This window comes from Echinops telfairi, unplaced genomic scaffold (genome assembly GCF_000313985.2).
Source record: "Echinops telfairi isolate 266 unplaced genomic scaffold, ASM31398v2 ScPeMD7_2565;HRSCAF=3150, whole genome shotgun sequence".
NCBI classification, from domain to species: domain Eukaryota; kingdom Metazoa; phylum Chordata; class Mammalia; order Afrosoricida; family Tenrecidae; genus Echinops; species Echinops telfairi.
The window spans coordinates 8,817,040-8,842,908 of NW_022106463.1; the positions used below are offsets into that span (position 1 = coordinate 8,817,040).

A 25,869-nucleotide genomic window follows, 5' to 3' on the forward strand; every position below is an offset into this window, starting at 1 on the left:
GGAATCCTACTTCGCGGAATTTCATTTATCACGGTAGGGTCTAGAACTGATTAACCGCGATAAACGAGGGTTCACTGTGTATATATATATATATATAGTATTCTTACATGCTTCATTATATCTTTGTATGTGTTTTTCTTCAGTCTCCCCATAACAGATAATATTCTACATCCTTGTTTGGGGGAAAGACGGGGCTTTCTGCTTCTGTAAAGAGCTAGAGTCTCGGAGACCCCAGGGGCAGTTCTCCCCTGTCCTACAGGGTCACTGCGCGTCAGGACGGACGCGAGGACAGGGAGTTTGAGCTGGACAAACAGCATCTGGAAGCCGCTTCAGCAGAACTTGCAGCACGCAGTGTCCCGCGACTGCCTGCGCAGACAGCGCTCTCTCCGTGGCTCCATCGCCTGGGCCATTGTGCTGACTTAGCCTGCATGGAGCGCCTTGCCCTTCACCCAAATGCGCCCAGGCCTGCTCTCGACTGCGGTTCTCCCGCTCCCCTCCGTCCACCCAGATGGCATCAAAGAAAACCCATCCGTGACTTTTCCTCATCGTGGGCTCACCCAGTCTTTGGCCCCTTGGAAGCAACTTATGTCACCTGGCAGCGCGATGCCCGCCCCCTGGGACGTTTTGCAGCGTCCTCCTTGCACCTGATTGCCACACCGCGTTCCCTGTGCGGAGGGACGATGATCCTTTAACCCACCTGCCTGTTGCTGGGCGCTCAGTCGTTCTGCCTCTGTGCTAGTGTGCCCACGGTGGTCCCTAGCGCCGGGGGGTGTCTGGTTCCCGCCTGCAGCTCGGGGTCTCAGAGTACTTTTACAGGTCGCCGGACTGTTCCCATGACGGGAGTACCCCTTTGCATCTCCGCCGGGGCTGCGTCAGCATCCCAATCTCCCCACGTGCTCACTAGCATTTGCGTGTTCAGTTTCATTTCGTTTTGGTCCTCGCCATCTTTGCCCGGGTGAGGGGGTCCCCCGCCGTCACCACCATGCGCATCTCTCTAAGGGCTCACGAGCAGGGCGCCCCCAGGACGTAGTGCTTCTGCGTTGGGCTGCTAACCACAGAGCCAGCAGTTCAAAACCACCAGCCTCTCTTTGGGAGACAGACGGGGCTCTCCACTCCAGTAGAGTCCCAGTCTGGGGGACTCGCAAGGCAGCTCTTCCCGGTCCTGCAGGGTCGCTGCGCGTCAGAATCCACTCGGTGGCAGCGAGTTGATGTTGCTTCAAAATGACAGTCGGAGCCTCTCTTTGTGATGTGTGTGTTGGCCATTTGGAGGTCTTCTTTGGCCAAGCGTCACGTCACGTCCCCTGCCCATTTTTTCTTGGGGGGCGGGGGCACAACTGTTTATCTTTTTGTTGTTGAGATGTTGATGTTTTTCTATAAATGTACGAGAATAGTCCCTGGTCAGGTATGTCACTGCCCCCGATTTGCCCCTGTATGGCCCTTGTTTCATTTTTCTGCAGAGGGAGATCCAGTTTTGCCAGGATCATTTGTCAAAGGGAATCTCTCTTCTCTATTTAGTGAACTCTGGCCCTTTGATGAGGCTCCGCTGCCCATAGCTGGATGGAATCGTTTCTGGAGTCTGGGTGCCTGTCAGTGTACTGTTGGTTTATTTTCAGAACTCTTTCAGCTCACTTAAAAAGAAAAAAAAATCCTCCTGTGATTAAGCATCACTTTAAAAAAATTTTTTTTAAATAATTTTATTAGGGGCTCATACAACTCTTATCACAATCCATCCATACATCAATTGTGTAAAACGCATTTGTACATTCATTGCCTTCATCATTCTCAAAACATTTCCTCACCACTTAAGCCCCCAGCATTAGGTCCTCATTTTTCCCCTCCCTCCCCGCTCCCCTCTCCCTCATGAATCCTTGATAATTTATAAATTATTATTTTGTCATATCTTGACCTGATTAAGCATCACTTATTGATTCTATTTTTTTTAAATTAATCGTTTTTTATTGGGGAGAGGGCTCTTACAAATCTTGCGACAACCCATAATTCAATAGTATTGAGCACACGTGTACATAGGTTGCCATCAACATTTCCAAAACAATTTCTTTCTACATAAGCCCTGGGTATCAGCTCTTTTCCCCCCTCCCCCGCCCTCCCACCCTTGTGAACCCTTAATCTAAGGTGACCAGACATCCCGCTTTTGGCGGGACAGTCCCGATTTTGAACAATTTTTCCCGTGTCCCGCGGCGTTTTAAAAAAAGTCCCGATTTTTGGAAAGAATGCACAACAAGCTAGGGTATACGGTTTTCGGCTGCCATGTGGCTATTTTGCCAGGATATGAGTTTTATCAATGGCGTCCCGCTTTACCGATGTTAAAATCTGGTCACCTTACCTTAATTAATTGCATATTATTGTTCTTTAATGTCTTACACTGTAAGCATCACTTTAAAGAGACATTTTGCTTCTTTTTTCTTAAGCTCCCCTTTTGCGTCAACCTCGATGCAGTGGCCCGTATGTGTCATAATAGAACGGGGCTCCGCGGGGTGTCTGTGGCTCCGTGGGGTGTCTGTGGCTCCGTGGGGTGTCTGGGGCTCCGAAGGGTGTCTGGGACTCCGAGGGGTGTCTGTGGCTCCGTGGGGGTGTCTGGGGCTCTGCGGGGTGTCTGGGGCTCCATGGGGTGTCTGTGGCTCTGTGGGGTGTCTGTGGCTCCGAAGGGTGTCTGGGGCTCCACGGGGTGTCTGTGGCTCCGCGGGGTGTCTGCAGCTGATTTATTTGGAAGCAAGTCCCCAGGCCCTTCTTCCCAGGCATCTCCGGGTGACTCCAACCTCAAACTTTTCCATTGGCCACCAAGTGCATCAACCATTTGCCCCACGTGAGCAACTCCTGCTTCGTGATAGCAAAAACTGACCGAAGTCCTCTGGATGTGGATGCGTGGCCACCCTCTAGGGCAGGGTGGGACCGTCCCGCCGGTTCCGAGCCTGTCTCACGGCACAGGAGCAGCAGATCTTGCCCTTCTCTGCTGGTTTCCGATGGCTGACCTCTCAGTTGGTAGCCCAACTCGCAGGCCCTGCATCACCAGGCCATCTTCCGTGATAGCTATACTCACATCTGATTTATTTCTTTCCTCCAAAAAAATGTTTTTGATGTTCAAGAGGTTTATTTGGGAGAGGAGCAGAAAAAGGGGTCGGGGGTGGTGGGGGAGTTGTGCTCACAATTCAGGATGACCACTTGTGCTGGGAGAGAGCTCTGCAGAGATTGTGAGCTAATGGCAAGGAGCGCTCGCCAGGCAGGTGCTGTGCCCCAGGGAGCCGGCACCTCCTGCAATGGGACCCACCCTGGCCTGGGCCAAGTGCCTTCTTGGAAAGAAAACCCACGGGTCCATGGTTCCCAGCTGCTCTGTAACTTAATTCGTTGGTTGGACAAAGAGACACGCCTTCTTCTTCCTGCTCCTCGCATTGCCTCGTCCTTGGGCGCAGGGCCGTGGACTTCACGCCGGTTCGGCTCTGACCTTGGCTTTATCGGCTTATTTATTTCACGATGGCGTCCCTGCAGTGGAGCCCTGGCTGCAGGAAGATCCCTAGCTCGTGCACGGGAAAGGGGGCTTCGGTTTGGCCTCTTGTATGGGGAACTCCGTTTCACTGATAACTTTGCTCTCCTCAGTCAGGCGGCTGGCTGGCTTTCCCCCTGTCCTGCAGGTGACAGTCTCTAGGGTGGCGGCGGCTTATGTGCCCCCACCCTCTCCAAACTGAAGAAGAGCTAGCCTAAGCATGAGTTCTGATTGGGGGAAAGCCCTTGACACAAACCGGAATACACTCACTGCTCTTGAGTCGACTCTGGCTTGTGCCAACCCTACAGGACAGGGGAGAGCTGCCCCCTAGGGTCTCTGAAGCTGCCAGTCTCTGCGGGAGTGGGCAACCTCACCCTGTCTCCCGAGGGGCAGCTGGTGGGTTCTGACTGCAGACTTTAGAGTTTTCAGCCCAAGGGGTAAACAGCTGACCATGCCACCAGGGCAAGGATCTGAAAATTCACACTTCACCCTGGACTCCAAGACCCTGGACAGTGCCCCTTCCTCATTCGTTCACTATTCCTGCGTCATGGACTCCGGGGCAAAAGTGATGACCATGTTGAGGCCTCCAGGGCAAAACCCTCTTCCCACTATGACTGCTGCTTCTTTCTTCCTCCCCCTCCTCTTCCTCTAACCCCTCCTCCCCCTCGGCCTCTGGCAGCATCATCACCACCAATCCCTTTGTTGAAAGCCCCATTCATTCTTGGCCACAGAGACCTCCTCTTCTCCCCTCTCCTCCCTTCCTTCAGCTGAGCCAAGCTGGCACCCTTCATCTCGCTGCATGGCCCCTTGGGTGGGGGCAATGGTGCCAGCAGGGTTCCTGGAGGGAACCGGCAGTGGATGTGGGGGCAAATGACAGAGGGCACCAAGATTGACCGCCTGACTGGGTCCCGGGGAAGCTGGGTGGTGCAAAAGCGGAGTGGGACCCTCGAAGGACAGCCTGCTCTCTGGGGCCCAGACCCGAAGGCCCCGAGGCAGGGGGCCTGCTGTCCCCCCCGCCCCCCGGGGCCTGCCCTCAAGTGTCTTTATGCTTCTTGTCCCCTTGCCTTTGCTGTTGTTGCAGGGACCGCGCTTTTCTCCGTGGGCTGTAAGACACTGGATGGACACATGGGCGGGAAGAAAGCTGAGATTAGACTCCAAGCTGGCCAAATCTCGTTTAATTTACCTCAACCAGCCCCAGAAGAACAATTTCTGTAAGAACTACATCAGGTGAGACGTGAGGGGAGGGTGGAGAGGAAGGAAGAAGATGGTGTGGTCCCCCCTGCACCCCTTCACTCCCCACCCCCACCCAGCCCACCCCCAATCCGTGCCATCTATGTTTCAGGCTTGCACACAGTGTCTCCAGTCTTGTGGTGGTCAAGTGCCATCGAGCTGGTTGTGACCCCTGTGCCCAGCAGACCATACCCCTGTGCCGGCCTGGACCGCCCTCACCACTGTTCCTGTGCTTGAGCCCATTGTCACAGCCACGGTGTCAGGCCATCCCGCTGAGGGGACTTCTTCTCTTTCGCTCCCCTCCACTTGACTGAACATGATGTCCTCCAGGAACTGGTCTCCCCTGACAACACGTCCAATCTTAGGAACTTTCAGTTCCCCCGTCCACTCCCCAGGGTAGGGTTTTCCTGTAAGCTCACCTGGAAGACATCTCTTTGAACGGCCTCTGCTCTCCCTCGTTCATGTCCATAGGCAGGACTCGTGCTGCCCACCCCCAGCTGACACCCCTGACCCCCGAGCAAAGGCGGGAGGCACAAGAGGGTTGTGTTGGGCTGCCTGCTAACCCAAAGGCTGGTGGTTCAAAGCCACCAGCCACTGGGCAGGGGAAGGACATGGCTGCCTGCTTCCCTAAAGCTGGACAGCCTTGGGAACCCTCCAAGGCAGTTCTACCCTGTCGTGGAGGCTTGCATTGTGGTAGGTTGGCATTGATTCCAGGGCAGTCGGCGGGTGACTCATGAGGAGACGGTGCTTTAAAAGGGCATCTGGATGGCCTCCTGGCTTCCCACAATACCTTGGATTGCAGGATTGAATGCTAGGTTAGCCACTCCGAGGAAGAAAGAGGAGACTTTCTGTTCCCACGGAGAGTCAGTCTTGAGACACCCTAAGGAGCCTCTCCTTTGTCCCAGAGGGTGGCTGTGAGCCAGCGTGGCCTCCAGGTCTGTGGGTTTGGTTTTGGTTCATGTTGGCTGCACCAGCTCAGCGGTGTCTGAACTTCCTGGTTAGGGACTAACCAGAAAGGTGCCTCATCCGCCAGGGCCAACCCTGAAGAGAAGCAGGAATGGTGCATTCCTCGGGGGTCTGGGACAGCTGTTGTCTCTGATGACCTAGAACCCGAGTTGGGAGAGAAGAGTCGAGTGGAAGTGGAACACTGATTGGCAGACTCCACCACCATGAAGCCAGCTCCCCGGAGAGTGCTGTTCTAAAGGAAACCCAAACCCAAACCACTGCCCTCGACTCACAGTGACCCCATAGGACAGAGTAGAACTGCTCCTTGGGTTTCTGAGACTGTGTGTCTTTGTGGGAGCAGACAGCCTCATCTTTTCTCTGAGGAGAGACTGGTGGGTTTGAACTGCTGACCTTATGAGTAACAGTCCAGATGTAACCCACTATATCACCAGGGCTCCTATTCCACACGGATGGGGACTACAACACAAGTCTGCCTTGCAAAAGAGGGGATACGGCAACGACACTTAACTTCTTTTAAAGTTGGCTTCTGGGGTCCAGCAGAAAAGTTTTAAGATCTTCTGAGAATGTATAGTGATGAACCAGCTACCTTGTCAGGGTGTTGATGTCTACATCATGAATCTGTGTGATCCACAAAAACCCAAGCTTAAAAGGTAGTTTAAAAGGGTGCCAGACTGCTAGTCGGGTCCGAGGCATCTGGCAGAAGAACCGCTAATCATCTCGGCGGGAATGTCCCGTCCACTCCATCCTGGGAGACTTCCCGGTGATGACGCTTGATCACACGTGGGCAAAGGAAATTCACCAACTCATGAGAGAGCCGGGCTGTTAACAAGAGACAGTGAGAGGGAGGGAGGGAGGGAGGAAGCGAAGAAGGAAGGAAGAGAGAAAGAAAACAAAAGGAAAAGCAAGCAGAGCCAGATCCTTAGAAACTCCAGAACACAATTCAGAAGAGTCAGGCCAGGAGGAGGAATGGAAACAAAACATGGGGAGGAAGTGAGAGGAGTGAATGCTCACTCAAGGGATTGCACTCAATGACATCACACAAAAGGTGTATGAATCGTTGGATGGAAAACTGACGGTCTGTTCTGTAAACCTTTATCAATGCACAACAAAAAGTTTTAAAAACCAACCAACCAACCAACCAACTAACAAAACAAGCAACCAACCCCTCCCCGCAAAAAAATCATCAGGGTGTGAAATTGTCAGACAAAGAGAAAAGAGTATAAACAAGAATGATTTCTATGAACACATCATGATAAGTTGAAAAGAACAACAGATGGTATTGAAGGTGTGAATGAAGAGTGAAAATGAATAAAAACAAGTCTAGTAGATTCAGGAAAGAAACAAACAGAGCCTGGTGTTAAAAATGCGATGACTTATTAAAAAACTCAGAGGACGGATTAGAGGATAAAACAAAATTGACCTGACAGGAGACACATTTTAGATATTGGAAAAGAAATAGGAATAAGTATTCTTGGTGCTGTGTAGAGAGATGAAGTATTAGACAGTATTAAGGAGCGGATTTACCCAATGCCATTGAGCTGATTCATAGCCATCCTATAGGGCACAGTACAGTCCCAGGGGTTTCTGAGTCTGTAAGTCTTTACTGGAGAAGACAGCCTCTTCCTTCTTCCTAGGGGAAACTGGTGGGTTTGAACTGCAGACCTTGAAGTTAGCAGCCCAGTGCCTAACCCACAGCACTACCTCTTTATAGTTTAAAAGAACATAGTGCTCAAGGCAGACATATTTGGTTTAAGATGTAAAGATTACTTCAAGACAATAGACTCCTATTCAGCCTTTATGGCTTAGGAAGTCTAGGGTCCATGAGAATTTTCCCACTCTGCACACACACCCCTTTTTTATTCGAATCCTTCAGTCATGATATCAGGGCACCATCTAGTTCTTCTGGTCTCATGGTAAAGGGGGCAGTTGTTTATGGTGCTGATTAGTTACCTATACAATAGCCTCTTTCTGTTTTTGACCCTCTTCCTTCCTCTGTTGCTTCAGGTGACTAGAGATTAGTTGTTGGCCCTTGGATTAGTCTGGGTACTTAGGAGAAACAAATCCACAGCAACTCACGTATAAGAGAGAGTTTTATGCAAAGAAAATGTGCATCACGAAAACATCCCAACCCAATGCTGCCCAAGCCCACAAGTCCGACATTAACCCATTAACCCAACACCAGTCCACAAAGTCCTTCACCTCACAAAACAGAGGCAATAATGCCGACTGCAGGAGGAAAGCTGAGTCAGTGAACGTGTAAGCATCTCAGCACTGGCAGGGGTCTCCACATGGCTGCTCCAGCACCCAGGGCTGCATCGGGATAGATCCATGCGGCTTCTCCTTGGGGATGTCTTGTAGGAAATCCATCTTGCAAGCTGAAGCAGGGAACTGCTAAGGCAGCTGCACCCGATGCAACCATCACAAAACAAGAGACCCGAGAACTCGAAAGGCTAGGCTTCACCACCCATTTATCCCTCCGCCTTTCAACCAGACCCACATGTGATTATCGGCCAGGCTGGCACAATTAACTAACTCAGATGGCTATTTACAAGACCCCAGAGGCTACACAACAAACAAGGTGGTAGAACAGAATCAACATATTATTAGGCTACTTAACTGAGATGTCCCATGAAGCCACGACCTTCAACCTCTAAACCAATGCACTAAATCTGACGAGGTTTTTAGGTGTACCTACACAGGCTCAGCTGCTGTCTTTGTGGTTGTTATTGTCAATATATCTATCACACAACTTTTCCCAGATGTACGACTTCCAGCGTAACCGGCGTAGGGATTTTGGGCTTTTACTTTGACGTGTTGAAGAGCAAGATGGCACTTTGAGGACTAGCGTGTACTTGACCAAAGCCGTGATATTTTCGATCCCCTTATATGCGTGTGAAACTTGGACAAGGAAAGAGGAAGACTGCTGGGGAGTGGAGGCATCGAATGATGGTGCTTCCTGAGACTACTGAGAGGACGGTGGGCCGACCCGAAGAACAGACCAACCTGTCTTGGAAGCACACAGCCCGAGTGCTGCCCAGGACTCAGGACGGAGAGAACTGGTCGCCTGTGCTTTGGGCATCTTATCTGGAGGAGGGCACCATGCTTGGTCAAGGAGATGGAATAAGGGTCCAACAGAACAACCATCGTAGGTTGGCCCAGGACAGGGCAGCGTTCACTCTGCTGTACCTGGAAGCACTACACATTGAACTGGGCTCAACGGCACCTAACAACGACAACGACAACAACAACATCAAAGCCTGCAAGCTTCTCCGCCCTGGAGCTCACACCCAGACTGTCCCTTACTCTGTTTATCTGCTGGGTGTGTGTCTCACCGTGTGTTCATTCACACCTCTGTGGAATTTCCAATGACTGTTTTCTTGAGGGGGGGAGTGGATCACCAGACCTTTGTTTCCTGAAGTGGACTTGAACTTCCAACCTTTCAGCTGGCAGTCGAGCTCATTCGCCATGGCACCCACCTAGGGCATAACTGGCTGATCTCCATGATGCGTGGGCTGGAGGATGGCACGCTCTCCACAGTTGCCTCTCTCAGGGCTTAGTTCCTTGGTTCCTCCTCCCCTCCTCCCCCCACCTACCCCAGTCTTCTTGTTTCTTTTATTCTGCGATTGCTTTCTGATAACCATGGTGCTTTCAAGATACGTAGGCAGAACATCTTTATAAAAGGGGCCAGTGTTCAGGTATAAGGCATCATCAGAACAAAAAAATCTTACCATAGTGAATGATGGGGGGAGTGCGGAGTGGAGACCCAAAGCCCATTTATAGGCCACTGGAAATCCCCTTGCAGAGGGGCCTCGGGGAGGAGACAAACCAGTCAGGGTGTGATGTAGCAACGATGAAAAATACAACTTTCCTCTAGTTCCTAAATGTTTCCTCCCCGCTCCCACTATCATGATACGAATTCTACCTTGCAAGTCTGGCTAGACCAGAGGATGTACACTGGTACAGTTAGGAACTGGAAATCCAGGGAATCCAGGGAGGATGATCCCTATAGGACCAGTGGTGTGAGTGGCAATGCAGGGAGGGTAGAGGGAGAGTGGGTTGGAAAGAGGGAACCGATTACAAGGAACTATATGTGACCTCCTCCCTGTGGGACGGACAACAGAAAAATGGGTGAAGGGAGACGTCGGACAGGGCAAGATATGACAAAATAATAATTTGTCAATTATCAAGGGCTCATGAGGGAGGGGGGAGCGGGGAGGGAGGGGAAAAATGAGGACCTAATGCCGGGGGCTTAAGTGGAGTGGAAATGTTTTGAGAATAATGAGGGCAATGAATGTACAAATGCGTTTTACGCAATTGATGTATGTATGGATTGTGATGAGTTGTATGAGCCCCTAATTAAAAAAAAAAGGGACCAGTGTTGTTTTACCCCCATGTCTTATCTTTAATCCACCTCTGAGTTACAGCTAACTTCCTCCATTTATATATATATATATATATATATATATATATTGGTTTTAGAGTTCAGAACGCTAACCGATGATGCCTGTTTCTCTCTCTGTGCACAGAACGGCCAAATACAGCGTGTGGTCCTTCCTCCCTCAGTACTTGTACCTGCAGTTCAGCAAAGTTGCCAATGTTTTCTTCCTCTTCATTGTCGCCTTGCAGGTAATCTTTTTGAACGTGACATTAGATGACAACTCTCAAAGAGCAAGCAGAGACCCTTAAAAAGTTCATTGAGCCGCAATAAAAGTCGGACGTAGAGAATACCTCTGAACACTCGCAGAGGAAAACCCTCATGACCCTTAGGTTAGGGCCGCAGACACGGACATCGACTTCTGTCTGCAAACCAGACCAAACCTGTGGATGGACAATAGATGAGTTATTGTTCTTGGGTTCCACCAAATTAACTCTGCTTCATGGAGACCCAGCTGACAGAGCAGCACGGCCGCGTACGGTTTTCTGGGCCTGGAAGCGTTACAAGACCATCCTGCGGAACTGCTGGTTTGTTGAAGACCCTCCTACCGACAGCAAGTCCATTCTGACTCATGGTGGCCCTGCAGGTCAGAGCAGAACTGCTGCTGCCCAAGGTTTCTGAGGAGGTAGATCTGTACGGAAGCAGACTGCTACATCTTTCTTTGCGGAGTGGCTGACGGATTTGAACTGCCTACCTTTCAGGAAGCAGCCTGACGCTTAACCTACAGTGCTACAGGGCTCCTTGCTCATCTGGTATGACTTCATTCACATAGCAAAGAAAACCCTTATGTCCAAGCAGTCATACAGACAGGCAAAATGGTTCAGGGCTCCCCTATAGCCCCTTTGGGATGTGACCCCATCCATCACGTGTTCTGCCCCCCAGAAAACCACACATCGTGCCTCAATTTTGATCACTTGATTGCACATATTTTCAATGATGCTGATGGTTCTAGGATTCTAGTCACCATTCTTTTCTCACCTTGGAAGCTGCCGTCTGCTGGGCCTGCCTTTTTTCCTCTTCTTTATGTAAAAAAGAAGAAAGGTTCAGTAAAATGATTGATCTGAGTTTACTTTTTCTGAAGAGAAGCTATTTCAAACAAATAGAATTTGAACTATTCCCTTGAAAGCAGAATGGAATTCCTGCTCTCTTGTGAGGAGGATCTAAGTGAGGGAAGTGTGACGGGAGAGCAGTTGCACGGGCAAATGGTCCGTAATGTAGCGTGGACGCTTCACAAAGTTCATGGGAAGATAGAACTAAAAGATGATGGATTTCTGATCCTAAGACCAGAAGAACGAGATGGTGCCCAACTACCAAGACCAACTGCTCTGAAAGGGATCACGGTGGAAGGTCTGGGATAGAATGGTAGAAAAAATGTGGACCCAAGCTGAAAAATCACCCAAAAGACCAGGCTCAGTGGTCAGATAGAGACTGGTGGAGCCCCAGAGACTACTACCCTTAGTTACCCGTCAGATATGGACCCTCGTGGCTTGATTTTCAGCCAAACAACAGACAGGTCTACAGAGGGAAATAGGAAGTCAAATTAGGAAGGCCCGCATGCCAGAGACGCGTCAACCATTTCAAGTAGGAAGGGTGTAACTTACCCAAGACCCAAGTTCAGAGGGGCTAAGCCAGCAGGAGGGGTGGAAGGAAAGAGGAGACATGGGGAGGAAACACGGTGGCACGTGGAGGGTGTTGCCGTGAAAGAGAGCAAAGGAAACGCACGTGCATTGCTGCATGGACAAGGTCACCCGCCATAGCAATACAAAGAAATAAAAAGTGGGGAGGGTGGGAGATGGAATTTCCCCATGGGACCTTTGAGAAGCCCTCTCTTAGGTAGTCACACCAAGGGCCTGAGAACCTCCTTCCCCTTTCCGCTTAAGCTGTCTGTGGTTCCCACATCCTGGGCCATGCCAAAGTGGGACTTTGCCCTTACGCAGAATGGAACAAGGATTTGTCTAGAGCAGTGGTTCTCAACCTTCCTAATGTCACGACCCTTTAATACACTTCCTCAGGTTCTGGTGACCCCCTCACCACCGTAAAATTATTTCTGTTGCTACTTCATAACTGTCATTTTGCTACCGTTATGAATCGGGCGACCCTGTGAAAGGGTTGTTTGACCCCCCCAAAGGGGTCGTGACCCACAGGTTGAGAACCGCTGGTCTAGAGCTTCACGGTGCGCCTCTGGTTGTTTTGCAGCAAATTCCAGACGTCTCCCCAACAGGAAAGCACACAACAGCGGTGCCTCTGATGATTATTCTTATAGTGTCAGCCATCAGAGAGATCATGGAAGATTACGTAAGTCTACCTTTATTTAGATCATGCAATGCTTGCGGAAGTGTTGCATGTAATATAAATGTCATCTATGTCACCTTTATGTCTCTCTCTTTTGGGGGGGAAGGGGGTCTAAAGGACAGGTGATTGGAACTGGTTGAATTGTCGCAGTCAGCAGTTGGTGTGAAGAGTCAAATTTTGGGTGTTCGTGTTTTAAATTCGATTCTCCTTGATTCATATCTTTGGTAGACCTTACAGGACTTAAGAGCTGGTATGTGAACTATGACCGCAACCCTGGGCTCACAGCCCATCCACAAGCGATGATCCTCAAATGGTCCTAAAGGATGTCCACGTGATGCTTGCATTTCTCTTTGTCTCACACGCACCCACCCGATTTGGGTGGCAGAAGGAAGCAAGAAGATACATAACACGGTTTGCCATTTGTTCTGATCCTACTTGCTCTACCCGGCGGTGCCGTTAGGTGCCATCGGGTTGGTTCTGACCCATAGCAACCTTATGCACAACAGAAGGAAACACTGCCTGGTCCTGCGCCTTCCTCATAGTTGTTCCTATACCTGAGCCCATGGTTGCAGCCACCGTGCCGAGCCATCTCCTTGAGGGCCTTCCCCGGTCCGCTGCCCCTCCACTTTACCAAGCATGACATCCTTCTCCAGGGGCTGGTCTCTCCTGACAGAGCCGTGGCCACAGGACAGAAGCGGCAGAGCGTCACCCGGTTCTTGAGGTCCCCTGCCAATAGAGGCCTTTGCTCAAGTGCTCTTGTCCCTGAACTCCTGTCTCATTCCTCCCGTCTGGTAACGAGCTGTAACCATGGAGCCTCGTGGTTGCCTTCTGGTTGGCTTAGGACAGGAAAAGGTTCTAGCCTTCAAGAGCCCTCTGCTGGTCAGGACCAAATCCAGACTTGCTCATGCTCTGTTTCAGCTACTGTAGTCACTGGACGCAAGGACGCAACGCCAACCTTTTAAGTAGCACCCCCCCCCCCCTTATTCATTGACTCTGCTTTATCTGTAAACACTATTTTCCTAGTGTTGGTTTGGTGTCAGGCATACAGCTCCTTATACAGGGATTCTTTTTCAAAATTCGGTCTTGAAAAGATAGGGGACACACACACACACACACACACACACACACACACACACACCCCTCACCGCCATTGGGTCAATTCCAACTCAGAGTGACTATAGGACAGGGAAGAATTGTCCCTGAGAGCTCCCAAGACTGTAACTCTCTCTCTCTCTCTTTAAAAAAAAAAGATATTTCCGTATTGCTTCATTTTGTCTTCCCAAGCCATTTGATTAAGAGGTAATCCAGATATCATCCCATCCCATAGATCATTCACACGGAGCCGAGCTGTCCCATCGCTACCACAGCCAGTTTTAAAACATGTTCTTCCTTCCTGGCTCCTTGAAATCAGCCCCCGTCCCCCCACCTCCCCACCTTGTCCCCCGGGACCCCTATTCTACTTGTCTCCATAGACTCACTGATCCTGGATTCCATACACCGAGAAACACCGAAAAACAACAGCGCGTCAAGAAGGCTACCAACCATGACATAATACAACAAACTCCAATAAGGGGAGAAAAAAAATCCACAGAAAATAGGAAAAACCAGGTCCAACACAAAGTGTATCCGAAGGGAGATCAAGTGGCAAGGTTTTACACGTTCAAGTCAGATTGATCATTTTAATCTCCTATCGCCCATAGAAACCAGATGGGTTTGTCCAACACTTGCTGTCTGATAGCCAGGTTATTCCCATCCTTCAATTGTGGCTGGAGGGAAGTCACGGGGGCATATTCCCTTGTCGATCCCGCAAAGGTATTTTGGGCGTCCACTAGTATCCAAAACCTGGAAAGCGCTCAAGGCCATGGGTGAGGAGCCAAGAGCAGGAAAATCCCCGAAATCCCCGCACCAACTCAGGAGAGAGTCCCACCCTCCGCTTGCAGAGCACCCCTGGAAAGAGAAGAGGGGTCCTTGGCCTGCCGGAGGCTGGCTTTTACCCCCTCCTATCTCCCCTGGTTGGGGAGGCGTGTTGCAGGGTATTGGCCGACCCTAACGGCTGAGTTTAAGCTCACCTGTGTGATGCCATGGGCTTAGGTTGTGGCCAGGTTTAGCTTCACCTGCGCCCAGGTGGCCTTAAGTCTGCGCATGCTCAGTTTGGATCTTCCCATAGCGTCTGATTAGTGTGCCTGATTTCTTTCCAGCCCCCGTATTGTGGCATGGACCGCTAATGTCTGAGTCGCGCAGGCATTCAGGAAGACAAGCCCCTTTTATTTCTAATCGAGCAACGTAACACAGCTAGGGGCAGAGCTGGGGTGTCAGCCGGGGTCCATGCTGTTCTCTGTCCATCTCTGTCCATCGGGCTCTCAGGTTACATCTGGAGTCATGTGAGGGAAAAGCAACACTGAAATCACTCAAGGCCAAAGAAGGCTTTACAACTTACAATTAAGGCGCACTGGCACTTAGATTGCAATTTGAGTCATTTGTTACGGATTTTGCACCTAATGGGCTTTTTTTTATTCCCCTACCACAGAAACGACATAAGGCAGACAGACTAATTAACTTAAAGAAAGTAGCAGGTAAGCTATTGCACTGAACTTTTATCTGACTTCTCTAGAGGCAAAAAACCCCAACAAATTCACCAAGTTTTGTAATAATTAAAATATTGAATGAAGCAGTTAAAGAAATATAGAGACAAAGCATCAGAATCAGAAGAGAATTCAGTTTCTATATGTCAGAAGCAATGATTGTGTTAGTTGGAGTCAAAGAAAAGCAGACAGGATGGGGTGTAGGCAATGCAGACCACCCTTAAGTCCCTAAAGAGCTCTGGTTTCACATAATGGGCGGGTATCTCCTGGTCTTCCAGCTGTGATAACTTTGAAACTGATTGCCAATAGATTCTATTGCTTTCCAGGCTCCCAGTTAACACTTAAATGTTGTAGCAGCAAACTGTTTTCCCTTTCGCACTGAGAATGACTTAATATAGCATCTATCTATCTATCTATCTATCTATCTATCTATCTATCTATCTATCTATCTTCCACTTATCTATGTATCATTCACCTGTCTCTCTCAATCCATCCATCCATCACTATCTGTCTTGCTCTGCGTCTGTCTCTGGTTATATTCTTCACACTGTAGTACTTACATCACTCCATTGCAGTGGCATGCATGTGAGCATCCTTAACATCCTCTTGCAGTGTATATAAAGGTTGTGCAAACAAAGATAACATTTCATGGAGAAGTCTGCTCTTTTCTGCGGGGGGGAGGAAGGTTGACCTTTTGTTATTTTGAAATTTAGCGAGGTCTCTTTTTCAGTGCTCCGACGAAACACCTGGCAGATGATTACGTGGAAAGAGGTAAGAATGAACTTGAGAGAGATTTCAGTGGCTGTGCACATAGTCCCATGCGGTTTACACATCTCGGATACGTGTACGCGCCTGTATTCATTCTGTGTATGCTGCTTTATTCCCGCGTTTCCTGAAACACAGAGAGAAGTGTATTCATCTACGAAATGCAGAAACCCACACATCCTACACACGAAGCACGAGGCAAGCAGAAAACAGTACAAGGAAAGGAGAAAGCCGGGGTTAGTACTTGCTTACATGAAAGAGTGCCTTGGAAGAGAAGTCTGGCACTCTCCTCGGGAGAATCGGCCACTGGCAGCCCCCTGGACTGGTGGGACCCCAACAAGACACCGCCTCTGTAGGAAACGGTTTTCCTTAGACAGTTAAGCATAAAACGACCACACACCCCAGCAGTTCTGCTTAAATATACCCAGGACTCCTGTGGGCCAGTGTTCCCGGTGGCCAAATGGTGGAAACAACCGAACTGCCCACCAAGGGGTGAATGGATACGCCGATTGTGGCGCTTACGCCCCTCAGAACGGGAGTCGCCCACAGGGAGAAGTGGAATGCGTGCTACATTGTGGGGGCGGGAGGAAGCCCGTACGGACTCACAGGGGCAGTTCTACCCTACTGGTGAACCTTACAAGGGCAACCACTGTCTGCTCCTCTAACTTGTATGAACTCACAAGAACAAGCAGACGTCAGACACCAGCCCTTGTACGCGGAGACAGAGGAGGGGGGGCGGGGAAGGAGCCAGGGCGGGTGAGCAGGTTCCCTGATGGTGAGGAAGGACGAGTCATCAGCCAGAGATGCACATGACTACAGCAGGAGGCTTGAAAACGTTTGTGGGGAAAATGGAATGATAAGATACGAGGACTTTCCGGCAAAACTTTTCAGCCCCCTCTTGTATGCATATACGAGGGGTACGCCCGCCCCCCCCAACAAAGAAAACTGGATGTTTTTCAAAGCTATGCATTTAATTTTGTTTTTACAAAAAATCTTATCACCTTCAAAGTACTCTCCATGTACTTGTCAAATCTACAGTTCCATTCTTGGAAACATCTTTCAAACTCATCCGTTTGGATGGCTGACGCCACCTCCCTCATTTATGTCTTCACCTCTTCTAATCATCAAATTGCTGTCCTTTCATGGAGCAAGTTCACGTGAGTGAGATGTCGGGAGCAAGAGAGGCATGCTGTTTTTTGTCCAAAAGTGGTGCATTGAGATGGCAGGGTGAGCAGGTTCATTGTCGTGGTGGCAAAACCAGTTTCCCACCTGCCATAAACCAGGCCTTTTTGGGCCGCACACTATTACCTATCATGACAATCTTTCCAGAACCTGAAAGTAGAAAGCTTGATGAACAGTCTGACATGGTGGAACGAACTCCAAATGCACTAGCCCCCTCACATCAACAAGACACACAAATGAGCATCGTTTTGGGGGGTACCCTCTCGTATGTACACTTGGTGTGTCAAGGCCTTGGAAGTTCCCAGTGGGCACTGTCTCCCATTGAACGTGAACGTGAAGTCAAAGTGCCTTCGGGCTGTCCGCAAAGACGACCCCCATGCTTCGTTTTGTCAGCGAGAAAACAACGTCCTGCTTCTCGAGTTCAAGGACTGGATCCCTAGTGATACGAGGCCTCCCGGCGGCTCTCAGACCGCTTGGCTCCTGGGCCCAGCGGATTGCTCTAGGCTCCCCGAGAGTTCCTCTCAAAGGATAGTCATCCTTCAATGAGAGTTTCACACAGTGGCTGCTCCAGCTACTCACACGTGCACATGCACACACGGCGACACAGCCCTGCTTGCTGACACCAGTTGTGAGATACCATGACTGCTCCCTCGTTGGTTATGCATCTGTACAACGGTGAGGTTTCTCGAGTGGGTAAGACCTCGGTTCTTGGCTTCACACCAGAAAGAATTCACGTCGAAGCGTGGTTAGTAATCCAAGTGCGTTTTTATGAAGGACGGGGGAAGTTTCAGGTTTCCCAGTCTCAAAAGAGTACACGCTATTTCAGGGAAGCGTGACAAACCGCATGTAAGTCGTGCTGGGGCTCACAACTGAACACGGGCAACCTTGTGGGACTGCGTGCCCGCACGTGGTGAATGGAGACCAGAGAGTCCATGGCACGGCCGAGCAGGCACAGAAGTAGGGGGTGGGGGGGATTGAGCAGGAGTCAAAGAGCCCGGTCCTCCCGCTGCCAGGGTATTTCAAACCTCTGGCTGGGGAGGCGTGGTTGAAGGTCTTGGTTGAATTAAGCCCACCAGGGTCTAGTTTGGGACACCTAGGTGTAACGCCCACCTGGCTCGGGGGTGGGGGGAGGGGGGTCTGAATTGGAGCATGCCCAGTTCAAGAGTCCTCGTAGGTGTTTAATGCTCACCTGATTCCTTCCCCACCTCCTCTATGGGGGGCCTGTACAGGTATGGGAGGAGGGACAACGCCTCCTATCCCTGACTGGCTCACCTAATACAACCTACCTATAGGGCAGCTCACAGCATGCCTCTGACACCTTGAGTAAATAAATGCTGCGTGAACAATTCACCTGCCAAGCCACGCCCTCTCCACAGCTCTCTCACCCTTCAGCATGGCAGTCTGGGCTCTGTGAGTCACACAGAGCATGTGCCTTTGAAATGGCCTTGGGGCTTCAGGGGAACAAAGACAATCTGAAGGGGACAGGTCAGGGCTGTGGGGCCGAGGGGGTGAGGTTTCCTAATAAGCTTCTCACAGGGCAGGCTACCTTTGAAGGTACCTTGTCGGGGGCTACCTTTGAAGGTACCTTGTTGGGGGCGGGGAGGGGAGGGTTCCTCGTTGGGACTTTCCCCTCACCAATGCAGTTTTCCATTTTCCAAAAACATCTTCCTAAGTAGCTTCCATGATGGCCCTGTGCCCTTCGGCAATATCTTTCAAGATGGTCCCTCTGGGGTCCCCAATCAATGGCCGCCATCACCTTCGGGCCGACCCCTCTGCTTTGAGGTGAGCTGGCCCAGCCAGTCCTCTCAGAAGCCACTGTTTGGACAGGACCTGCTTTTTAAAAGGCCCTTCAAGGTAGTGCAAATACGCATGTTCACTACAGGGCTGTCCTACCTTGTCCTCGGGGTCAGGACTCTACGGCAGGGGGGGTTAGACTAAAAGAAATCCAGCCTCTGCTCCCCCAAATGAGCCAGTTGCCATTGAGCCAGTGCTGCCTACTGGGGACCTCATGTGCCCCACAGTTGATCGGTGCCCATTAGGGGCTTCAAGGCGCTGACCCTCTGGAAGCGGGTTACACCCCCCCCCCCCCCCCCCCCCCCCCGCCCCACTGCTGCAGCCCAGCAGGCAATGCTCAAGTTCACTGCCACGGAGTCCATGCCGACCCCTAGTGACCCCACGGAACGGGATAGAGCTGCCCCTGTGAGTTGCCGAGACCGTAACTGTCCACAGGAACAGAACGCAGTGGTTTTCTCCCGTGGTGCGGCTAGCGGATTCCAACGACAGACCTTGCGGTTAGAAACCACTCTGGCCCCAGGGCTCCAGCGGGAGATGCTGAACACTGGGGATTCCGCTGGGAGGAGGTCAAGCCCAAGTTCACGGAGCAGCTGAGGGAGAGGGACCGTGTAAGACAGCAGTGAAACCAGAACCAAAGTCCCTCTGATGCCCAGTGAGCCTCCCGGACAGGGTCGAACTGTCCCCGTGGGTTTCCAAGACGGTCGCTCTTTACAGGAGTACAGCTCTAACGCAAACTCACTGCCATAGTGTTGATTCGACTCACAGTGGCCCTATAGGACGGAGCGGAACCCCCGGCGCCCCCGGCTGTGGGTTTCTGAGAATAACTCTTCATGGGAATAAAACGTCTCATCTTTCTTCTGAAGGGTGGTCAGTCGTTTCCCACGACTGACCTTGAGATCCGCAGCCCAAGCCACAAATCCCGTGCCACCACAGCCCCTAAGGCAGCAGTAACACTGCGATGTAGCCACGTCACGCATCATACAATTCCTTAGTTCAGTCCTGGGAAGGAGAGTTGAATAATCACCACAATCTATTTTAAAAACGTGTTTTTTCTTGCATTCATTTTTATTAGCTCACCATTTCCTACCAAGCTCCCCTGCCACCGCCCCCAAAAACCATCAATCCAGTTACTGTCTATAGATTTACCTACCTGGATTTCATCTACAGAAAAACATGCCGAGGACAAACTAACCACAAAAACAAAGTAAAACAGATAAAACCCTCAGTCAAAAAGAAAGTAGAAAATAGTAAAAATTAGAACAAATTTAAGACGGGTCAAATAGGAGATCAAAGGACAAGGTGTTTTTTAACCTAACGTTAATCCATTTTCCAATGTGCTCTGCATGCCAGCATGGCTGTTCGCATCCTGGTCTACGGTCAGAGGGGATTCCCCGGAGACTTAATCCATGTGTAGTTTCCTTCACCTCTTTTTATTTCCTTCCTTCTTTCTTTTTTTTTAATGGAAACAATTTTAAAGTGGCTTAAAAGGGAGATCAAACGACATTTTAACTACATCTGCCACAGCTGGCTTTACCATGCTCTGTCTGTCAAGAAGGCTCTGCATGTCCCTGGACCAGGTCACTGGAGGCCTCCTCCCCAGGTGGACCCTGCAGATGGGGGTTGGGGCTTCTTCTACACGGGAATATTTGGTCCCAGAGCAGGGTTTCCCATCTGGCGGTCATCTCGGGCCAGATAATTCTTTATGACGGGGTGCTTTCTCTCTGTGAATGGCATTACAGCATTCGTAGCCTCTGTCCAACAGAGTCCCGGGACACGCTGATCTTTAACCATTTCTCTACAACTCAAAATGTCTCTGAACTTTACCTAAAGTTCCCTGGAGGTGTGGGGGAGGGGAGTCACTTCTGTTTGAGAACCCCTGTTTTTTGGAGACAGGGGACCTGCCCATCAAAATGCTCGAAGGAAGCTGAAATGTTACTCGTCTCTTTAAACTGTACTTTCCTTGAGCGCCCTGGGCCACGTCACCCTCTAGCAGTGCTCCTGAAACTCATGCTCGCCCCCCCCTACCCCCGTCTTTGAAACAGGTGAAAGTGGGAGACTTTGTGAAGGCCTTAAGCGGACAATACCTACCAGCAGACATCGTCCTGGTTTCTTCCAGGTGAGTTATATGAGTGGGCACTTAGGAACCACCTATTCTGAGTCCGGAACTTGAAGAACAACACCGGCAGAAGCAGGGTTTCCCAACCCTGGCACTGGTGTCCCGTTGGGCTGGATAGTGCTCCGTTGTGGGGTCTCTCCTGTGTGAATTGTGGGAGCCCCTAACCATCTCACCATCCTTGTTTGTATATTGTATACTCGACACCCCAAACCAAACTCGCTTCCACTGGGTCAATCCCAACTCGCCGCGGCCCCAGAAGGCAGAGTAGAACTGCCTCTTGGAAACTCTGGGTTTCTTTCCAAGACTGCAACTCTTCGCCGGAGCGGAAAGCCTCATCTTTCTCCCAAGGATCAGCTGGTGGTTTTGAACCGCTGACCTTGCAGTTAGCAGCCTCAATGGATTACCCTTTAGGCCACCAGAGCATCTTCCTGTCGTACACTAGATGTGGCAGACTTTCAGAAAAGGGCTGGGGTACGTATCTCCCAGCTTGGTGGGTCCTGCAGCCTCACATGCAGCTACTTGATCCTGCCATTTTATCAGGAGGAAACAGGCATAGACTATGTACATGTGTGGGGTCCTGTGTTGCGATAAAACTTGATTTACAAAAACCAAAAAATTAAAAAATTAAAAAAAAATCCTTTTCTTCACTTTCCCTGGCTCTATTTTTGTGCATCCCTTTTCTTAGATTAGTCCCATCCCATTTACAATTCCTGTAGACCCTCAGCTAAAAGGACATTAAACTTGTTAATTTGTTTCATTCTTCAGTTTTTAACTAAAAAATGGACTTTCAGTAAAGCATAATTATGGAATGATAAAAGTTGTGCTTCATAAAGAAAGAATATGATGGGATTTCAGAAGTTCATGGAAAAATTCCAGTATCTTTTCATTTCATTTTCTATGAACATCTTGAAGTCCCCCGTAGTATAAAGCAAAAACTGACAGGTCTACATGACATTCTGAAATCCAACATCAAGTAGAACGTTTTGATGTTTGCTTTTGGCAATTGATGGGTCGAATGCAGAAAAGGATCTGCAATAGTCAAGCTCCACAAGGGACAAGTTTAAAGTAATGCACAATGAAACAAAAGAAAGACAACATCAACAAATTTCAAGAGACAAGCCCTGGTGGCACAGCGGGTTACTAGCAGAGCTGTAAGCTGCGAGGTCAGCATTTTAAACCCACCCGCCATTCTGTAGGAAAAGAATCCTCCAGGGAACTATCCAAAACACTCACCACCATTGAGTTCATGTTGATGCCTGGCGTCTCTATAGATGCCGCCCCAGCCCCACCCCAAGGGCCCTGTTTAGATATTAAATAAGTAATTTAAAGAGCATCCCACAAGGAGATCATAGAGTCCAGACCCTGTAACCGTCAAGTTAAAGGAGTGACTATTAAAAGCATGAATGTAGTAGCTCTCTCAAGGAAGGACTGAAGACCACACCATGAGGCAGCTTTTCGGGCTTTGAAACCATTAGGCACTCAAGGGTCTCTACTCTCGTAAAGAGCCAGTCTCAGGCACCCACAGGGGCAGTCCTACCCTGTCCTATAGGCTCCCTGTGAGTTGGGATGCAACTCAGTGACAGTGATGTTGTTGTTGAGTAAGTCCTGTGTTTCTAAGCCTGTAGTACACAGGCTGTCTGCAAGCAGTTCGACTCAGCTTCCAGCAGAAAGAGTAGTGATTTGAATCCAGCCAGAGGGCCCTCGGAAGAGAGGCCTGAGGATCTGTTTCTGAAGCTCACAGCCCTAAGGACCCTGGGGCGCAGGTCTCCTCTGAAGCTGCTGGGGTCACGTGAGTCAGAACCACCCTGATGGCAACCTTTGCTTTGTTTCGTATTTAGACAGGGGCATTCCTTTTAATGTTATTCTTAAACGGTAACTGTCCCATCAACTCTTCCAAAAAATTTTTTTTATTGTGTGTTTTAACTCCAGACTTTCTAGTTTGCTCCTTTCTTTAAAAATTATTTCTTCTAGCTGAGAGGACTTACTAAGAGGCAGAAGGGCAAGCGTGATGGTGGGGCAGGAGAAAGGTAAAAGGAAACAGAGGAAAGATCTAGGAAGCAAAGCTATGGATAGAGGTATAAGCATAGGTGTGTACATATGTAAAAACATTAATTCATAAAAATAGAAGTATTGGCCTATGTACATATATTTATATGGCAATACACTGAGGCAGTGGATGGACTTCAGACCTCTGCTCAAGCCCTCCCTCCATGCAAGAACACTTTGTTCTAACAACCTGGCATTCTGTGATGCTCACCCTTCCGGCATGATCGCTGAAGACAAAATGGGTGCATAAGCAAATGTGGTAAAGAAATCGAATGGTGCCCGGCTATCAAAAGATATAGCATCTGGGTTCTTAAGGGATTGAAGTTAAACAAGCAGCCATCTAGCAGAGAAGCAACAAGCCCACATGGAAGAAGCACACCAGCCTGCGCCATCATCAAGTGTCGATGGATCAGGTAACAGGCATCAGAAGACCCAAAACAAACAAACAAACAAACAAGAACAAAAAGCCATATTGTTGAGAACAAGGGGGGGTCAGAGCAGAGACCCCAAACCCATCTGTAGACAATGGGATATCCCCTTACAGAAGGGTCACAAGAAAGGAATGAGTCAACCAGGGTGCAGTATAGCACCAATGAAAACACACAATATTCCTCTGGTTCCTTGAGGATGCCTCACCCTCCACTATCATGACCCCAGTCCTGCCTTTCACTGCAGGAATAGACCAGAGCATGTGCACAGGAATATATAAGAGATAAGAGCTCCTCTAAGGCTTCCTATAGATGCAAGAAAAAATGTCCTCACGCTTTCTGTCTGTCTCCTTGTGGCAGCCATGATTGAATAGGGGAATACATCTAAAAAAAAAAAAGAGAGATAACAGCTCATGACATACAGAATCTAAGAACAGGAATGACAGTACCCAGGAGGGTAGAGGGAAGGTGGGGAGAGGAGGGAGGAAGGAGGAACCAATCGCAATGATGGATACATCACCACCCCCATTCCCCAGGGGGATGGACAACAGAAACCATGGGGGAAGGGAGATCATGGTCAATATAATATATGAAAATAATAATAATTTATAATTTATCAAGGGGTCATGAGGGTGAGGTGGGGGAGGGAGGGGAAAACAGAGGAGCTGATACCAAGAGTGCAACAGAAAGTAAATGTTTAGAAAATACTGATGGTAACATAAGTACAACTATGCTTAATAACACTAGATGTATGGATTGCTATAAGAGCTGTCAGAACTCCCAACAAAATGATCTTTTAATAAAAAGAAAAAATAATTTCTCTCTATTAATATTCTAATATGAATAGACATTGTCCTAATAGTTTCCTTTAGTTGTTTACACATGGTTTCCTGTGAACAAATATGCAACACAGTGAGCTGGTTTGAAGCTCAGCCTAGTAAATCGGTCTGGGCTTTCTCAGGGACAGTTTTCTTGATTGTTTCCCCCACTCCCCGCAGGTTTAGGAGCCGTGCATCCTTGTTTCTTTGCACGTCTTGTGATTTTTGGTTGACACCTGAAGTACTGTCATATGGGAATCTTGGAAGCCAGATTTTCCTTGCTCCTCGGGGCTTGTTTCCGTTGCTGTTGTAGTTTTAGGGAATTTTTTCCAGCACAGCAATAATTGTTAAGTCTCTCCATCCTTGCTTCAAAGGAGCACTGCGACGGTGCTTCTTCCAGCACAGACGTGTCTGTTCCTTTGGCGTCCGTGGCCCCCTCCATGCTCGCTGCGTCACCATCATTCGCAGGCATCCTTCAGCCTTCCCGGTCCAGCGTTCAATTTCCACACGCATGTGAGGCCCTTGGAAAAAGATCATGACTTGGCGAGGCGCACCTTAGTCCTCAGTGTGACCTTGCTTCCGCACACTCTAGAGAGGGCTTGCCAGCAGATGGATCCAATACAACGAGTCTCTTGATCTCTTGGCTGCTGCTTCCATGAGCCTTGGCTGTGGATCCAAGCACGATGAAATCCTCGACAATTTCAACCTTTTCTCCATTTATCATGATGTCACCTATTGGTCCAGTTGTGAGGATTTGGGTCTTCTTTACATTGAGTTGTCATCCGGGCCAAAGGCAGCAACCCTTGACCTTCATCAGCAAGTGGTCCAGGCCCTCACGTTCGGCAGGCCAGGTCGTGTCATCTGCATACCGCAGGGGGTCTTTTACTCGGGTTCTCACTGGTACCCTCCAGTGAAGGGTTATATTGGATTCGTATTAGACTGTGTAACAGTCATTATTTGGTAGCATAACCTCAGAAAGATTAATGCAGGTGGTTGTGCTTTAAGCTCATGTTTCAGTGAATGATGCACATTTAAAGAGGCAAGGGTGAACGAAGGATGGAATAAACTCAAAGGGGGCATTTTCATGATCGTTTCTGGATCTTCCTGCCCAGCGACTATTTCCACAGATGGTTTTAGATGGGGCAGAGAAGAACAGTGTTTATCCAAAGGGTGGCTGCTCGCTCCGGAGCCGTCCTGGAAGACAGAACTTCATTCCAAAGACCCTTATGCCTAGGACTTTGAGGATGAGAGTGTCCACTCTGGAGACCAGCTGAATTTTTGGTTCAAGCCTTCAGAGCAGTCGGAGGTTGGGACAGTTAAGAAGGACAGAGTAGCTCCTGTCCACCCTCTGCTGTTTCTCCTCAAGGATTTCAAAGGTATGCTCACAAAACCTCCTGATCCGTTCTGCACACTGACATCTAGGCTGCTAAGGAGCCCTGGTAGCACAGTGGGTTGACGAGGCTTCTGTTCCCTTAAAGACCGACCACCTGGAAACTCCAAGGATCTGCCCCACCCCGAGGGTTGCTCAGTCAGAATCGGTGCCGTGGGGTTCGGGACCACACTGCTGGCGTCCTTTGGTGCAGCACCTTTTTTGGAAGGCAGTCATTGGTGCAGACCACATTTTAAAAAAAATCGTTTTATTAGGGGTTCATACAACTCTTATCACAGTCCATACACACATCAATTGTGTAAAGCACATTTGTACATTCATTGCCC

General features: G+C 49.5%; 1 protein-coding gene and 1 pseudogene across 1 annotated transcript in view; both read left to right on the forward strand.

Moving 5' to 3' along the window:
* The first annotated feature begins 4,616 nt into the window (after positions 1 to 4,616).
* The window catches only part of LOC101644852 (phospholipid-transporting ATPase IB-like), a 135,276-nt gene continuing 114,023 nt past the window's right edge, over positions 4,617 to 25,869 (forward strand). The window contains 6 exon segments of the mRNA XM_045293995.1: positions 4,617 to 4,726; positions 10,222 to 10,321; positions 12,327 to 12,425; positions 14,950 to 14,995; positions 15,735 to 15,775; positions 20,788 to 20,861. Coding sequence (XP_045149930.1) covers positions 4,617 to 4,726; positions 10,222 to 10,321; positions 12,327 to 12,425; positions 14,950 to 14,995; positions 15,735 to 15,775; positions 20,788 to 20,861 — 470 coding nt within the window.
* Positions 23,627 to 23,721, forward strand: LOC115870866 (annotated as a pseudogene).